The following is a 19,505-nucleotide window of genomic DNA, read 5'->3' as shown; positions in this document are numbered from 1 at the left end:
GATAGAAGTTCACTCTCGACATGGTTCAGAAGTCATGTAAAACCGTTGGTCCCGTTGCTGAATAACCACTGGATCCATGCAATGTAAAAGCACCAAACAAACAAACAAAAACAAACACAGCAATCAATCATAGACCCTGACATTCTTAGCCTTGATTCCAGTGGAGGAATTGTAGGAAAAATACATTAATGTAGCACTATGCTAGCAGCAAACCGCCAGGAAATACCGAGCACCTATACACAATGGTGGAAGGGCAAGGAGAATTCTGACGAGCTACAACATTTGAAACACACCTAGTGGAGAATTGATGTACTAGACAATTATCTGGGCAGCCATTCAATCTTTTTTTTTAATGTTGACTATCCTGTCAGCTAACTTGAAGAGCAGACAAGAATCATCCCAAAAAATTCAGATTTTCATTGCATGTTGTAATTAGTGTATCCGAGCCTTTCAGGCAATGTGCATGCTATTATAGCTTTGCTTTGGTGCCATGCTTCATCATATGTCTTACTGTTAATCATTGCAATATATATATGAAAATTATGGTCCCCCAGTCATATTCTCACCATTAGGCCTGTTTTATAGATAGCAAACACTGCATTATTGTAAAATTATTCCGTTTGTGTAGATTTTACAGATCTTTTGTTTCATGTAGTTATGATCTAACCTCCTTCCATATCCCAGTGCACTGTTGGGGGCTGGGGTTGCCTTACACAATGCAAGGAAGAACTGGGCAACGGTTTTACACCTTGAGAGGTATTACCTTATTGCCAAGGCAGATCAAGTCATCTAGATTAAGACTTGGTCTTTCTAATTTCTATGTTCATAGATTTTTTTTTCTTTGCAAATTTGGATTAATTCAGTGATGGACAGTATTTTTGGAAATACATACAAAGTGCTGTGCAACCATTTTTGTTCAGATTTTATTTAAAAACTCTTATAGGTGTAGATAGCCTAATGTATCTCAATGGTCAAATCTAATTGGTAAGAATAAAAATAGCTGTCAAAACACTATCTAGGAAGTCAGGAGGTGGCACCAGCAACCTTTCTTTGCCTTTTTACATGCAAAACTTTAAGCCAGTGCTGTCATAGGCTTTGACAGCAGCATCAATAATAAAAACCACAAAAATAAAAATCCCCTGTCTGCTTATCAGTGATTTTTTCACAAGAGAAAACAAACATTTTACTATTATTAATAATTAATGAGAAGATAAAACCCTATTCATGTGGAACAATCCTACAGTGGCCACTGACTTGAAATTCAAGCTTCCAAAGAATATAGTATTAATTGATGAGCAAACCTTGTATTTTCATACATCATAGTAATACATATATAAACTTAAGTATATGAGTAAACTATTTTGGCACATTTTTGGATTATTGATTTCTTGCAATTAAAAAACTACAAAAATATAAACTCCAATTATAGGATACTGAAAACTTTTGTACATTAAAACTCTCATGTGGAGTAGGTACTCATTGCTTTTCTAATGCCATTTCTAAGTGTAAGGAGGACACTTCTCCAAACACCTTGTTGACAACTTCATCTGATGGGTTAGGATCCCCACTGAACCTCAAAGTTTCCCTGATAATTCCAATGGTGGTGGATATGGCTTTATCGTATGTAGCTGCAGCAACTTGCCTCAAGTCCAGTCCACCATACCTTGTACTCTGTGTGCCTTCTACACCATACTCTGATAAATTCCTGGCTATGTTACCACTCTGAACCAATCTCTCTTTTTCATTTCCAACAGCCATAGCACTGAGTCTCTTCAGTTTCCCAGACACCCAGCTCAGTAGTTTCTTAGTGTCTTTATTTTTCAGAAACTTGGACAGTTCTTGAGGGTCCTTAAATTCTTTTATTTTCTTGATAACTCTCCTAAGAATAGACCCAAATATGTCCCCAAGAGCATCACTGGTGTCTTCAAGTAACTGTAAAGACTGAGAAATGGATGAATTTTTATCTGCCCACTCTGATTTTGTCACTAAAGAGGTACTACCACTATATAATTCCATGTGTTTATCATTTTGATTGGAAGACACTGACACACTGTTTTTTACTGATGCAGAGTCCATGGATAATATCTCCACACCGTTTTCTTTTACACATGAATGTGAAATGTCACTGGCTGCCAAATCTGAAATCGTCAAGTCTGTAACACCACTGGTTTTAACATCTGGGGAGTCTGTATTCTTATCACTCTTCATTTTTTTTAATGAATTCTTATTTCCACGAAACTGGATCTGAAACTGCTTAATTAATACAGCCCTTTTGATTCTCCATTCCTTTTCTTGTTTTTCCTCAATGATCTCGGGCCAGAATGCTTCCCACAGCTCCTTGCACCGTGCTGGATCATCACCATACCTTTTTGAGAACTGATCCATAAACATTTGGTAATAGGTTCCATATTCGGGATGAACTTCAGGAACCTCTAAGAAGATTTGGTAATCTGCTTTGTGATCAGCCTTCAACTCTTCTTCTGCACTCAAGAATTCCTTATTCATCTGAAAGCTGGGAACGGACCTGTAAAGTACAAATGAGTATTGTTAGGCCTTTAAATCTCATTTAAGTGAAATTTTAATGAGTCAACAGTTAAAATAATAATGATTGGAGTATAAGGGGTAAAAAAAGGAGCATTACTTCTTATCAGTTATCATTTCAAGATAACAAAAGTGAAGATATTGAAATGCAGCATTTAAATTATAAACTTGCAATTTACTTACACACAAAAAAAAGTTTGAAATCATTTTAACCCCTCAAGGTAATTTCTGATAAAAAGAAAATTTATGGCTCAGTGCAAAATCCGTTGTCACAAATTTTTCCAAGAGTTGAAAAATGGATTTTGAGATCAGAAGTTTGGGAGACAAAAAACCAAAAACAAAACAAAAAAGTATGGTACTATTACCTTGGGAAAGTCATGCCTGATGCAACACAAAAACTGTTATTCAAGTCAGGAGTCTTGGGGAAAACAATGAAAACAAGACAGTCAAAACACAGCAGTAGGAATAACAGCTTGCTAACTGAGCAAAGGGGGAGTATGGAGAAATAGTGACAGCAAATGTAGAATTAATTGATACATTAAAATTAGCGCCTCATGGCGTGAACGGTATGATCTTGACCTGCCACCTTGGTGGCCGCGAATTTGATTCTCGGGCATTCTATTGAGGTGTTAGAGATGTATATTTCTGGTGATAGAAGTTCACTCTCAACGTGATTCGAAAGTCGCATAAAGCTGTTGGTCCCACTGCTGAATAACCACTGGTTCCATGTGACGTAAAAACACTATACAAACAAACAAAGATATATAAAAATTAGGCTATAAGCCAAGCAAGGGCACTTTCAGGCATTCAGTGCTAAGGCATTGAAAAGAGAAAATCTGTGTTGGCAAGCACAATTGAAGAAAATTGGCAGAAATGAAGTTAATGTAAAAGGCTAAAAGTGGATGTAGCTAAGAGCCAAATGGATGCTACAAACAACCTTTAGTAATGCTTACAGTGCACCATAGGAAGGGCAACAACAGCATTATAAATTAAAAGGTGGAAGAAAGCATACAAAAGACATCCTCAATAAGGGGGCTTTTCTAACTACTTAATGAATCATAATCCCTATTTCCTACTTGTTTAAAGATTTTTTTTTACATAACCACTTTTGTAGTTTATGATGGTACTGTTATAATATGCAAATACTACAGTGATTGACTGCTGAAGAATGTAGGAAGTCCCCAGCTATCGGGGGGGGGGGGTTCCATTCTCGGTAGGGTGCTGATAAGCAAAAACCGCCATTAAGCAAAACTTGGCAATTTATGAGGACAGTTTTGGTTAATGACGCCGATGACTGATTAATGGCACCTAACATTATGATGCCATAACTCTATTATTGGCACTAATAACTGAAACTCAGGCCAGTGTGGCACTGTATATAGCTGATTTTGTAAAGGTAGACAAGCACCGCAAAACCAGGTCGCCATTAACCGAGCCCACTGGGGACTGCCTGTATACAAAAGTGTTGAAACTCCAGTAAAGGTTAAAGCAGCCCTCTTACTGTAGATGCAACCAGTGGTTATAAATAGCTCAGATCACCTGTAGATGGAAGCCATTGCTCACTTGACCCACACATGTAAATATCCTCATTTATGTACACACATTAATTAACATTATAAATAATTAACTATTAACACACGGGCATTTTATGTATGATACTTATAATGTTGTTTCAAACATAAATCACCAATATGTTGTTTCTAAAGGGGTTTGTGTTTCTGTCTGTTTGGGTCTAAAGTTGTAATAGTTTTTTACCTATTCCATTCATCCAATGGACTTGAAATTTGGCATGATTACTCAATCCCGGTGGCAATACAACCATATATGATCAGTAGGACAGCAGTGAACTCTAATGACCCTATAGTGACTTCTACCAGTATCTAAGAATTTGTATGAAAATTCAGATTTTTCATACCTTCTCTGATTCAGTAGAATATGTTCAACAACTCTGAATTTTTCATACATTATTTGACTAGTTAGAATAAGTTAACAATTCTATGGATTTTCAAACCTTTGGCTTGACAGGATACCATGTTAAATTTTTTTTAGATACAAAAAAAAAAAAAAAACTACAAAGTATAAAATAAAAAAATTTTAAAACCAGGATTTTCTTGCAATTATCTATGGCTACAAAAATAAAAGCATGGGTGCCAAACATGGAATAAAATGCTACAAAATTTTTTTTTAATATATTTCTTTTCTTGTAGCATTTCCTTCCATATTTGGCACCCAGACTTTTATTTTTGAAGACATAATTAACTGTAAGAAAATCTTGGTGTGTACCAAAATATTATCTACTTTTATAGAGCATTGTAATAAAAGCGTGTTTTATTATTTTTATTTTTTTCCCACTTGACATCCATTCCTGCTTCATGTCTTCCTTCCTACTGTCCAACCTCTCTAACTATAACTTTCTTAGTACAACAGGTTTCCTCCCAGTTTCACCTTTAGATCTTTATATATGTCATCTCATGTGTTCTCTGGATATCTTAATCTTGCTGTCCAACCACTTTAACTTCCTCTTTTCACTGTCTTTGCATTAAATATATGGAAGGGCTCTCATGCAAGTGAAAAGCTCACTTGATAGTTCCAAGCAGTGTAAACATATGCAATATCAACTAAATGGAGTAGCACATATACCTAATGAAGAAAATAGATTTTCAAATATTTGTAAGAACAATGAATATGTTTATGAAAAAAGACAGCATGCAGGAAAGTAGCAAAATGAAATAGGTACTACAGTGGACATGAGAGGGAGGACTTGAACCACCAACAGATCGTCTCATATGTCAATTTTTCACAAGCTGCATTTTAACCGAGATCTTCCACATTCGCAATTGATCCCTGATCCCTTTTCCCTGCCAAGAGGAACCAGATTCACTGAATAGCAGTACCAATGTGCAATAAATCTGCTTGCTGTCGAATTCTCTGTTCCAGAGTGCCTTTATTCCCACATCATTGGACTGTGGAACAGCCTCCCTGAGGATGTCACATAATTGGAACCTCAGAAATTCAAGTGGACTTGCTTAATGGCAATCCGGTCTTATGGCACTGTCCAGCGCCCATAAAATTGACAATTTATGGCACCATAATGGGCCGAGTTTTGGTTATCGGCACCATAATGGGCCAAGTTTTGGTTATCGGCACCATAACGGGCCAAGTTTTGGTTTTTGCCACCATAACAGGCCAAGTTTCGGTTACTGGCACCATAACGGGCCAAGTTTTGGTTATTGGCGCCATAACGGGCCAAGTTTTGGTTATTGGCACCTTAAGGGGCCAAGTTTCTGTTATTGGCGCCATAACTGGCCAAGTTTTGGTTGATGATAATAGAGCTATGGTGCCATAACATACCTAACAGAGGCGCCATTGACCGAAACTTGGCGCCACAAATCGCCAAATTTCAGTTAATGATGGTTTTCGCTTATCAGCACCCCACCAAGAACAGAAACTCCCCCCTGATAACTGGGGACTGCCTGTACAATTTTCCATGTACATATTTTAATATTAATTTACTTTTTTTATATTTATTAATTTGTTAGTTTATTTTTTCATTTTTAATTAAGTGATCTCTTCTTTCTGCATTTCCCATTACCTTCGGTTACGTCATTCTAATGATCACCACATTCTTTGGAAGCTTCAATTTCAAGTTGATATGAATAAGGTTCATCTGAATATTATATAAATAATAATAATAATAATTCAGTGTTATGTTCTCTACTCATTACCATTCAGCTATTTCAGCTTTTGGCCTATAAAGGATTACACAGTGCTAGAGCACAAACACAAAGAGTGGCAGTTTTGTCCCAAATACTACATATACTGTAATGTGTATTAAAATAATGATGAAAACATAATCCAAGGAAAAATGGTCATATAAAACCACAGAACTTCACTTGCATTGGATTATCAGATGTTTCTGGATCCTTGCGCTTGAGTGACTTTTGCAAAGCATATTTCCCAGCTGACATCGATGATGAAGACTCTGTCAACAGAAAATAAATAATTAGTGTTCATAAATAATAAAAAAAGACTAAATGCTTTACTTAAAAGTAAATACAATTTACTTGGAATACTGAAGATGCTTTAAAATTTATGTTGTGTTTCTTGACAATAAACCCTTATTTAAGCCTTAAACTAACATTAAAAAACAGAAACCTTGCTCCATTGGTACAGCCTCTGAGTGCAGGACATGGAGAAATGGACACAATACAAGATTTTGTCCTTTAAACAAACAGCAAGCAATATAATATTATATAATATATATATATATATATATATTATATAAGAGTATATGTAATATATCTTAATCTAATATTCTAATATATAGTATATAGTATATATAATATATATATATATATATATATATATATTATTAAGATATATATATGAATAATTATCACATCGAACCATGATCCATATATATTCAATTCAAGCTACAAATGTCCTTTAATATCTAAATTCACTTTACCTCCCAAATGATATATTTTCATATATGTACCGAAGGGGAATTTTTTAATTGATAATAATTTCGTCCCCCCATGGGATCGAACCACCGTCCAAGTGGACGGGACGAAATCAGGACAGTCAGTGACGCTATCCAATCAGCCAATAGAGACGCTATAAGTTCATATCGATTCTGACCTTACAAATTCACCCTCGATCTGGGTGCTTTCGTAATTAGAATCGATATGAAACCCCGTCTACCATGTTGCCAATTCGAGCGTTTTGACAGCACGTAGCCTTTTGTTATGAATAATTATCACATCGAACCGTGATCCATTATATATCAATTCAAGCTACAAATGTCCTTTAATATCTAAATTCACTTTACCTCCAAATGATATATTTTCATATATGTACCGAAGGGGAATTTTTTAATTGATAATAATTTCGTCCCCCCATGGGATCGAACCACCGTCCAAGTGGAGGGGACGAAATCAGGACAGTCAGTGACGCTATCCAATCAGCCAATAGAGACGCTATAAGTTCATATCGATTCTGACCTTACAAATCACCCTCGATCTGGGTGCTTTCGTAATTAGAATCGATATGAAACCCCGTCTACCATGTTGGCCAATTCGAGCGTTTGACAGCCACGTAGCCTTTTGTTATGAATAATTATCACATCGAACCGTGATCCATTTATATATCAATTCAAGCGTCTCTATTGGCTGATTGGATAGCGTCACTGACTGTCCTGATTTCGTCCCCGTCCACTTGGACGGTGTCGATCCCATGGGGGGACGAAAAAAATTATTATCAATTAAAAAATTCCCCTTCGGTACTATATGAAAATATATCATTTGGGAGGTAAAGTGAATTTAGATATTAAAGGACATTGTAGCTTGAATTGATATAATAAATGGATCACGGTTCGATGTGATAATATTCATAACAAAAGGCTACGTGCTGTCAAACGCTCGAATTGGCCAACATGGTAGACGGGGTTTCATATCGATTCCTAATACGAAAGCACCCAGATCGAGGGTGATTGTAAGGTCAGAATCGATATGAACTTATGCGTCGTCTATTGGTCTGATTGGATAGCGTCACTGACTGTCCTGATTTCGTCCCCGTCCACTTGGACGGTGGTTCGATCCCATAGGGGGACGAAATTATTATCAATTAAATAAAATTCCCCTTCGGTACATATATGAAAATATATCATTTGGGAGGTAAAGTGAATTTAGATATTAGGACATTTGTAGCTTGAATTGATATTTATTTAATATATATATATAATATATATATATATAGATATATTATATATATATAATATATACTACAGTGAATACTCACATTAAAAGGGTGCAAAGCTATCTTTATTCAAGCAACCGGAAGAATCTTGTTTCCACTCCTGTTGAACATCAACAAGTAGATTTAGCATAACCTGTTTCTGAAAATATACAGTAAATATTTGAAGTGTTTTGTTACATATTTTTACTGTTTCATTACTACTGGTAATATTAGTCAAATTTTATAAAAAGGCCTAATGTTACTGCATTACTATACTCATTACCACTGAGGCTTGCTCTAGCTATATAAGAATACAAATTAGGCAACTAACAATCATCAACTACCTGACCACTGCAAATCTTGTATTGCCATACACATTATGAGGCACATATGCTTACAGGAAAGAACTCGTGTATGCATACTGCAACAAGTACAACTCGATAATACTTTTCTCACTACGGGCAGTCCTCGGGTTACGATGGGAGTTCCGTTCTTGAGGTGCGTTGTAACCCGAAAATCGTCCGTTCTTGAGATGCGTTGTAACCCGAAAATCGTCGTAAGCCAGAACATCACCAAAAATATTAAGTAAACCTTACTTTTAATGCTTTGGGTGCATTCAAAACTATGTAAACTGTATTCTTATTGCCTTTTGCATCAAAAAACCTTCAAATATTGATTATTTTGCATTTTTGGTGTCATATTTCTTCTGCCAGATGAGCGTTGTAGGCGTCGTAACCCTGGAACATGCGTCGTAACCCTGGAACAAGCGTTGTAACCCTGGAAATAATTTCTGATGAATATAATTGAAAAGCGCCTTAACCTCGGAACGTCGTAAGCCGAACCCGTCGTAACCTGGGGACTGCCTGTATTGGTATTTTAATGTTTAGTTATTCTGCAGAAGTTTGCTACTTTGTGGCAGGGTCCATTAGGAAATCATAAATAATGAAGTACGTACAAAGAAAATTAGTCATCAGCTGGAAAATATGTGATGGTTAAACTAATAATCTCTGGCAATTAAATGCCAACTGCAAAAAAAACAGAAATCATGAATAATTTTTGTTTGTCATGGCAATGGGACCTCTGGTTCAGATAGAGTACACTTTTTTTTACTTCCCCTACAATTGCAGACATTATTTTTGGTCGGTGATAATAACTTAATTCATCCAGCCACACAAGTAAGTATTATTTACTTCCTCTATGAACCATGAAAGTTAAACAAATTTTTCAATATTGGGTGATTGGATTGTCCTTCACAGCTCGCTACTCCTATCCAGTCTCCGAGAATGGCAATCAATTCAGCAACTTTTAATAAGGTAAAATGAAGATAATTTTTATTTTATTTTTTCACTTCACAACCTTTGTGCTCCTGTTTGTAAGACATGCTAGGTGGGTCCTGAGGACATGTCTTTACACCAATTGTTTGAGAGGTTGGATGAGGAAGGATGAAGCTTGCATGAGCACTATGGAACCTTTTTTTTTCTGTTATATTTCAACCAAAGGAAACTTAATAACTAAAGTCCTTTGATGTTTTACTTCAACCATTTTATATGACAGTTTCGTCAGCTTAACAATGGTTGCTTTGTGTGAAAGAAGTGATGGAGATCTAATATTTATTTCATTTTTATAGAAGATGTGTAACAGCTCCATCCATCTGAAGGTAAGTTATTCATTTCCACCTCCTCTTCAAAAATCTTGCCTGATAAAAAAAAGTGATTACCTGCAATGGGAATGGGACAAGAGGAAATGTGTGCCTTCTAGCTGAGTATTTCCCAAATTCAAGGTTCAAGGTAAGCCCCCTGGTTGCAAAAAATTCAAGTTCTGGTTCCATACAATGTAAAATCACCATACAAACAAACAATGACCAGGCAAAAGCCTGGTGTTGTAGGTTAGATTAGTTCACATCCCTATAACTGACAATGATACTTTTTTGTGCTTTATAAATTTCTGGTGATTTTTACAGTTTGCATTCATGGCTCTCTGCAGCTAAGCCCTGCCCACTGTTACATAACAACCATTCCTGGATGATGATTATGATTGGTTGGCAATGGTTTCAAAAAGTTCGTTAATTTATGGTTCTTTTCATCTTCATTAATTTATCAATGTTGCTTTAACGAACTAAAATCATTTCTACTGATCATTAAATGGAAACATTATATTGTCTCCTGAAATAAAATCATAATACACATCTCCCTAAACTTGGTAAAAGAATAGGAAAATATGAATGAAGTCGGCAATGTTCCACGATGCTGCAATGCAGCTTATCATAAATGAGGTTCAACTGACCACGGTGGTGAAACAAGTAATGTCTGCTTTCAAATCGGTGCCCTTGAATTATAGGACAGTGGTGATTACTGTCTGATATTGTCAAGCAAGTTCACCATTCAAGATTCGCGGACTCACATATTCGCGGATTTCTCTGGGGAACGTTTCCCCGCATTATTTGCGGAAAATTCTCGCATTCGCGGTATTTTTCTATGATAAATATCCACAAATTCCTGGGTTTTTTTTATGAATTTCATCATAAAATGCACTTTTTGTGATAAAACTATTAAAAAAACCAAGTATGAAAATTTTTAGTGGGTTTTTCTTGAGTTTTAACTAACAAAATAGGCTGTTTTTAGCATTTTCAAAGGGGTTCCAAACATTCGCGGGTTCTAACTATTCACGGGGGGTCTGGTACGCATCCCCCGCGAATACGGGGGGGACCACTGTACTTAGTAAGTATTTCATATGGATTTCAGGAAATTTGACTACATTTTAATGGTCATAAAATCTATTTCATTGCAATCGATTACATGTTTGTTGGGATGACATGCAGTGACTGCACTCTTAAAACCCACAATAGGCTTATATTTAGCTTAAAGTTACAGTATGATGGGCTGTACAAGCCATACATGATATAATTTGCTGAGAATTTTCTTATGAGCATTATCCCCTTTCAAAATATCGAATCATAAAAAATTATGTTAACCTAAAATGTCCAATGTCTTTTTGTTGGTTTGAGCAGCTTATGACATTTGGATTATTGTATAGACCTATCTTATATTCAGCCGTGTTATTGTGGTTCTTGGTGTCGTGGTTGTTCTTGTTTTGTTGTTGCTGTTATGGTTCTTATTGTGTCTTCAAAAACTTTTCCCACGGTTAGCTAACATTGCCGAAGAAACATAGACTTATTCATAAAAGAATAAAGAACTATATGTTACTATTATCTGATACTATTTAGTCATTTGTAATTAAAGTAATCAATATTTTTATGAATACTGCAGTTAACTACCATACTGCCTTGTTAAAAGTTTGAGGGCTGGTTTCCAGTTTCACTGAGTAGTATAGTTAAATACCATACCACCTTGTTAAAATCTTAACAGTCGATTTCCAGCTTCGCTGAATAATGTTCCAATATAACGACTGAAAGGTCTTTATACCATGTAGGAACCAATATGAAACTGGTATGTAGGCCTATGCCATATCATTGACTCAGAATATAAGAATTTGATATGTAGGCTTGATCTCACAATGATATTAGCATTTGACATGCAAGATTTTGATGAATTAATAACCTAATACGTATTGGTACTGGCTACATCAGGGCCGGTGCTAGGAATTGCGGGGCCCGATTAGAAAATTGAAAGTTGATTTATGTGTATGACTGAAAATTGATGTCTGTTTATATTTCATGTAGTACACTTATCTTTACGGAAAAAAAAACTGCTTGATATACTAAATCTGAAAGACAATATGAAAGTTTTAATTTTTTAATACAAGGTAAGGCCATTACAAGGATACTGTTTATACTCAGTCTTTTAGAAAGACTTTTCAGGTTTGTTTTATTTGCAAAGTCTCACCCGATGCAACTGTGACAGGCATTGTTAAATCCTCAAAGCAATAAAAGCATTAGGAAATGCTGTAAAATGATTATTTGCTACCAGGCATTCAAACTAAGCTTGAGGCTTAATGACACTGGAGGGAACAAAAGTGTTCAGAGTTTTGAGTTTTTTTTACCAACAGATAGCCATCCACGTCTTTAGTTGTTTCAGTAACTGCCTTTCCTTCAGTGCTGCGTTTTATTGTGATGTCAGTTAAAGTTGCTTCAAGGTCTACTATCCACTTCCTATTTCTGCCTTTTGAAAACTTGGAAGGGTATTTAGAAATCCAAATAATTTTACATGGCTTTTAAGTTGCTTAAATCTAGTCACTATAAATTGAATAGCTTCGTCTAGCACTAAGCTGAAGCACTGAACTGTATGGTTCTCTTAATCATACAAAGGTTGATCTTTTGCCTCATATGAAAACATTCTGATCCTGCTATGTAGTTTTTTTTCTTGAAATAGTCCAAACTCCAATGGTAATCCATTAGTTTCAGCCAATTCATTTGCGCCTACTGGAGCATCATCATGGGCGCTTGCAGCATATTTTTCAATTTTATAATATATATATATATATATAGAGAGAGAGAGAGAGAGAGAGAGTTTTCCACTTTTTCAACATATTCGCTTTTATTTAGAATGAATATGCAGATCCTTGTTATTTACCATTTTCTTTAAAATTTTCAAATCTTTCATGCTAAAGAATAGTGTCCATTGCATTGTTAACAAGTCAAAAGTCTCTTAGGCTAATATCTACAATTGTGTTCTAAGGTTCATTTCAATTCAACACCGATGTAATAAGCCTTCGTACACAAATGCAGGTATTAGCCCAAAAGACTTTTAACAAATTAACAGTGCAATGGACACCATTCTTCAGTAAGAAAGATTTGAACATTTTAAAGAAACTGACAAATAACAAGGATCTGCCTATTACCAGACCAGACAAAGGCAAAGGTACTGTTATTCTAAATAAAAGTGCATATACTATATATATATGTAGTTAAATGTAATATTTATAAATTTTTTCCAGGATTTCGGGGGGGACAAGTGCCCCTTCTTGCCCTTATGTGCGGGTGCCCATGAACATCATTAAAACCCTCCTCTATAAATTCTTAGTGATAAGTTTTTCAAATGACTCCATGCTTTCATCAATGTCCTTTGTTTCACCTTGTAGTTCTCTCTCTCTCTCTCTCTCTCTCTCTCTCTCTCTCTCTCTCTCTCTCTCTCTCTTCTCTCTCTCTCCTCTCCTATAAATATATATATATATATATATATATATATATATATATATATATATATATATATATATATATCATATATATATATATATATATATATATATATATATATATATATATATATATATATATATATATATGTATGTATACACAGCGACATCTTGCATTCAGAGATAAACTGCTGTGGTATACCTATTTGTCACTATTATCATTTTTATTATAGAAATTAAGACAATTATTTTATGTCGAACACAGAAATGATTTTCCAAGTGAAAAATTTCTTTTAATATAGTATGCATAGTAATGTGAGGAATAATACTTCATTTCATGTTTCCGGCAGCGGTTTATTCCTCTTATAATACAGAAAAGGCTTCAATTGGTAACTACGAGAGGGCCCCTTTAAGGCATAGAGCCCAATTTGATGATTTTGGTCAGATAAGCTTGAAACCGGCCTGGGGCTGTATAAGTCTATGCTTCAATTCAATTAATGTGATCTATGTGGAACTGCTTTTATAGACCACCACCAATTTAACAATAATGCAAGATACATGTGTATTTAGGCTGCACAATAAAAAAAAAAAAAGGGTATGTAAAGACTGAATGATCCAAGATTTTCATAGATATTAGCCTATATAACTTAATATACCTTTTATTGGAGAACTATTCTCTCCCATTTTACTCTCCCAACAATTGCTTCATAAGACAACTTGCGATGTTTCCCTCTTGTTACACTTTTCAAACCTTCTTACCGCCAAATGTTCGTTTCAGCGCTGATTCCCTTCACGGGTCCCAGCGCCTGGCCTGACCTAAACTCTAAAGCCCTAGGCTAGCTACCTACTAGCTATATACCTAGCTAGCTAATCCCAACTGTACTTTGATGAAGTGCATTGATGCCCTTGGCCCATTGCAACTAGGAGCATACCCCATGGCAGGGGCTTCGCAAGAGATCGTTTGGTTAGTTTAGCTATGGTGAGTTTGTCAACAACATTAGGGGTCCTCCAACTGCAGTCCGAGGCCAGCCATAGGTAACCTAGAATAGGTATACCAAATATAATGTCTTTACATACCATAAATAGGCTTTAAAATATCCTTGATGTAGCTGCTGCATCAAAATGCAAAATAATATTTAATTATCCACAATACTTCCAAGAACGCGTGCAAGATACTATCTTAAGCCTCAGCCTAATGGGGGCGATGGTAGTAGTAGTAGTAGTAGTATTACGCGGAATTTACCTACATAATCTTTTGTTTACGTTTCATCTTCTTCGCGCTAAGTAGGCCACATCCTAGAAAAGGGACCCAAAAGGGGGAATGGCTTCAAGAACAATTAAAACCAAGAACATTTTTCCTCAGAATCATTCAATGACAACAAAATTAATGTTCATTTACCTACAGTGGAACGGTAAAAGAAAATCCAATTTGTTCATCATTTCCTGTAGACGTGAAGTATTTGGGTTTATGAGGGAATCTAAATATACTGAAAGGGTGCTAGGCTGCACTGATCCGATTATAACAAAGAGTAGAGTAAATGATTTTAATATTTAGGTTAAATTCGTACACAACAACTATTGGTCGAGGAGAAAGCAAAATATACTTCTTCCCTTTGTTTGTTTTTATGTAAAGCCCTCCACAGAGAGAGTGGATGTATGAAAGAAAATACAACAGAGAGTTGGCTTTAAACATATAAAGTCAGACATTCAGAAAAGTCTCATTGAACTACGTCTTGTTACACGTTTAACACCCACGGGAAAAGAAAATAGGTACTTTATAAATTCAAGTTAGCATGTTAACTATTCTACAAATTAACTTATAATAATTATGGTTTTAATTTGTCACTTGCACGTTCGACATAATAACCGAGGGTGCTGGGGAGGTGTTGCCCCCAGATTCCTCAGGCCAACAGAAAAAGTGCCATTTATATGCTCAACTGTTAATCTTATGTGAACGCCAGATAAAATGTTGGTGGCAACTTAAAATAGTTACAAAACAATTAAAGTTCAAATTGAACATTACACAATGGACGAAAACTATGAGCAATCAAAATTTTAATTAATGTGAACGTCTTTTCAAAAGGTGCAATCACAAAAGACTATGGTAACTAATACGTATACTTGTGGTATCAGAACAGACACCATTCGTCTACGTTTGCATTTGACCATAGATGCTATATCTATGTACTTGACCCATGTAATAGAAGACTAAAATTTAGTTCCTTTTACAAAAGTTCAAGTATGAAGCCTTACGAAGTACAATAATCGTACTGCACTAACACAAAAATGCATCATATGTGATTAAATCTATGCTAAAATAAAACTCGCTATTCGTACTCTGTTTTAAGAGAATAGCTGTAATTGGTCCATTACTAAAGTACGCCAAACCCATAATCCAAAAGTATTTATTCACAGTTCAAGAACCGTTTAAAAGAAAGGGTATCGCTTTATTTTTCATAATATCAACGATCAAAGCCTTGAAAAAGTAGCAAATTGGAGGCTCAAATACAATTAGAGCGCCGCTCCTTCCAAACAATATAATAACAGATACGAAAAGTCATTATCGAACTGCAAAGCATACCAGCAGAAAATGAAACAAATTTTTTTATGTAGCCTTGCTACACGCAAGGAAAAGGAAAAGTATACACACTCATGAAGCTCACAATAGCGAAGCAACGAAGCTCCTCGAGAAGTGCCTTATGTGCTGATGCAAAATGGTGAATACAAGACACCCAGCCTGTTCAAGAAGTTTCCCCGGGAACTAAGAAGATAACTTGTGAGGACATGGCTACATTTAAGAAATAAAAGTAAATAACTGGGGCCCACTTGCTGGACCAAATGAGTGCAATGTGGAAGATAAAGTTTATTCTTACTCCCAGTAAGTTACGTGTAATTCTAACACGCAAAGTTGTAGAGTTATTCAGGAAAATCTTTATTCCAGAGTTCTTTATTATCACTGTTGTGTATAGGTCTAGAATAGACCCATATATTTCATCGTTCCAAGTTGCTAATAAGGCAAAATGCCAATATATAAAGTTATTCAATAATTTCCCTCACACTTGCTTCCTAGCTGAGTTTCAGTTCAATTATAATCCCTTTCGAGAATTCTTAGTATTTTCAAAACCTTTTGACCATCACTTTTTCTATATTTGCAATTACAGATTTGTTACGCCGGTCGTGCGAGAATTGGACATGTCTTCAGAGTGCTCCGTGAAAAGTGCCGAGCTTGCATGTAGAGATGGAACACTAAAGAAAATGGATAAGGATGAGTCAATCCAAGTTGAGAGAGAGTCAGCAATTTGCGGGCATTGCTCCGATGTTGATGCTTATGTGATACATGGTTCCACTACAGATGTTCAGATATAAAGGACAAATACACACCCATACTTCGGAGTGACAACATGTACATCTGTAACAATTACAAGAGGTCTGATCAAAGAATTAGCACATAAAAACTCACTGAAGGTGAACATGAAGAGGTATAAGCAAACAGAGATATAGCAAAATTGATTCAGGATTCAGCTCAAAAACTGGTGACGTAAGGGTCAACATTGATGAAATTCAAAACAAAACTGACATCGTTGTTAAAGATGTGAAGACTATGACAGTAGGTACTTATAGACAAAACTTATGTTGAACCGCTAAAGACGAAAAAAAAAATGCTTCTGATAAAATCTACAAACGAAGAGCGCACGGCAGCAAATGACAAGAGGTAAAATATGAGTAAAATAACGGCACCAGTTGAACAGGTTAAAACAACAAGAGACGGACACTTATTTGTCAGATTTCAAGACAAGAAAAAAATTAGAAATGACAAAACAGGAGATTCAGGAAATCAGCATTATATCAGTAACTGAGAAGGGTAAACGCAAACGCAAAATTGTCCCGAAGGATGAAGATGACATTATCAACAACCTTGTGGAGGAAAATCCCTGGATATGTAATTTCATTCAAGTAGAGGACGACCTGAAAATTGTAAAGAAAATGAGAGTCAAAGATGACAAATATAGGCATTACATCATCAAATGCTCACCACAAATACGAAAGACTATCTATGATACTGGTGATAAATTTTGTATAGCCGATGCAGAGTATCGACTAATACATGTCTTAGCAATGCTATACATAAGTATGAGAAAAAAAAACACCTACTGTGAAAATTACCCGTTTTCCATAAGTGATTTAAAGAGGCAAACAACTTTGAACAGTTGCGGGTGCTATTATTTTTATATTGTTAAAATGAGTTTAGCACAGGCATCCTTCCCCTTTCCAGGTAGCGAAAAGCTTGCTTGTATAAAGCCGGCCTGTAAAGGAAAAAGCAACAAAGAAAATATGAGCTTCTACAGACCAATACCGAACCTATCGTACTTATCAAAACCTATAGAAATGGTAGTTCACGAACAAACGTGGAAACACTTAGAACAACTACTCAACATTATAACTGATGATCATGCGGTCAGCGTACTAAAAAAAAATAATAAAACACTCAGAGTCCACATTGTGCAGTCATAAATGGTACAGTAAAAAATACAGAAAATGGAAAATGTGACATTCTTATGCTCGATCTAAGCGCAGAATTCAACAGTGACCATAATCTGCTGCTTGAAGACCTAAGAGCAGTGGGCATCGAAGATGATGCATTACACAAATGGTATAAAGGCTACTTGGAAAACAGGAAGGTTACAGTGGTTGTGCCAAATGTGAAATCAGACAGGAAAGACCTAACGAAAGGAACGTCACAAGACGGCTTTTGGGTCTATTTCTATTTGGGATTTACACAACCGAACAATCTAGAATTTTAAATAAGCAAAAGGTCAAGTTTAGATAACGTGCTGATGATACTCGGTTCTATTTTCCCGTCAAAACAGTAGAAGACGCCATTAGTAAAATTGCTGCAACAATGAAAGATAGGAAAAATGGATGTCGCAAAGAAATTGAAACTCATGAAGACAAAACTGAATTTATGTTATTTGGATCTGACAATGCATTACGAAAATATGAACACTTCAAAAGATTGTAGCAACAGCGAGGAACTTGGAGGTGTTTGTTTATAACAAATTGTCAATGAAGAACCATATATAGCATATAGTAAAACCCTGTAACCATCACATTATAAACTTTGCATTTATTAGAAAATACCTTAACGAAGAAAGATACCCTGAAAGCACCAATTTGCAGCCAAATACTTTCGAGGCTTGACTACTGCCCAACTACCTATTAAGGACTTGGCAAAGAATACAAAATAGAGCCGCTAGATTAATAAAAGGACTATTCTCGTGGCAGAATAACCCCACCACTAATTGATCTACACGGGCTCCTAATAAAAGCAAGCATAGAATATAAAATACATATCACAGTCTTTAAAGCACTAAAATATGGTAAACAAACATACCTGAGAAAATACTTAAGCTTCTTTAGACCTGAAATGAATATTGTAAGTAGACATGCAAGTGAAGCATATATAGGCCGTTTGAACATACGTAGAACAAATTGCAAGTCAGACGAGAGAGCATTGTGCACTAAGATATCACAACAAAATATCGCCTGAAGTGAAGATCAAACAACAAGAAAGCAATGTTAAAAAATTAATAAATGCTCTTCTATTCTGCAGGAGATGATACTGACGAGAAAACACCAAAAGACAATTATAAACTATAAGAAGCACCTTATTTTGAAATCTTATAAGGCCCGCCAGAGGGGGAATCATTCCTATGGAGTGCTGAACAGAAAGCCAAACGAAGTGATAGATAAGCATTTGTTATGTACTTACGTTTTTTTTTTTTTAACTGACCGAAAACTTAACCTCGTTGTTGACTCATGAGAGTGGTAATATGGTAAACCCAAGACGAAATTGACTTCCTGGAATGACCTCTCCAAACACTGTAGGATAGTTCCGTGGACAAACCCGATGGGGGGAAATATTTGTGCTTCCCATTAATTTGTAGAATGTCCAAATTATTGGTGAATATAAATGATTTATCAGTAGCATAAAATCCTACCTTTCAATGCTCATTGCGTCTGTCAATGGAAGAATTAATACTGAAAGAGGCTTCCTTTACGGCGAAGAACCATCGCTTTAGTCTGTTGATATTTGTTATTCTTTGCGGCCTCGACTGTTGTTATTGTTGTGCTAGTGT

The 19,505-nt window shown here is 35.7% G+C and overlaps 1 protein-coding gene across 5 annotated transcripts; it reads right to left on the bottom strand.

Annotated features, from left to right (window-relative positions):
- Positions 1-1,260: 1,260 nt before the first annotated feature.
- Positions 1,261-19,495, bottom strand: LOC135218215 (uncharacterized). Of its 5 annotated transcripts, none has more exons than XM_064254377.1 (4): positions 19,368-19,495; positions 8,341-8,437; positions 6,439-6,523; positions 1,261-2,524 (listed from the first exon to the last, which is right to left on the bottom strand). In XM_064254377.1, exons 3-4 carry the CDS (start codon positions 6,507-6,509, stop codon positions 1,477-1,479), a joined length of 1,119 nt encoding a protein of 372 aa, XP_064110447.1. In that variant the 5' UTR covers positions 6,510-6,523; positions 8,341-8,437; positions 19,368-19,495; the 3' UTR covers positions 1,261-1,476. The 5 variants fall into 5 exon arrangements, with proteins under 5 accessions (XP_064110447.1, XP_064110462.1, XP_064110455.1 ...); XM_064254392.1 differs by lacking the exon at positions 19,368-19,495 and adding an exon at positions 14,768-14,791; XM_064254385.1 differs by lacking the exon at positions 19,368-19,495 and adding an exon at positions 14,616-14,638.
- Positions 19,496-19,505: the final 10 nt, after the last annotated feature.

The sequence above is a fragment of the Macrobrachium nipponense genome, chromosome 19 (genome assembly GCF_015104395.2).
Source record: "Macrobrachium nipponense isolate FS-2020 chromosome 19, ASM1510439v2, whole genome shotgun sequence".
In the NCBI taxonomy this organism is placed as follows: Eukaryota; Metazoa; Arthropoda; class Malacostraca; order Decapoda; family Palaemonidae; genus Macrobrachium; species Macrobrachium nipponense.
The sequence above is the reverse complement of the archived record's forward strand: the minus strand, read 5'-3'. Positions and strand labels throughout refer to the sequence as shown.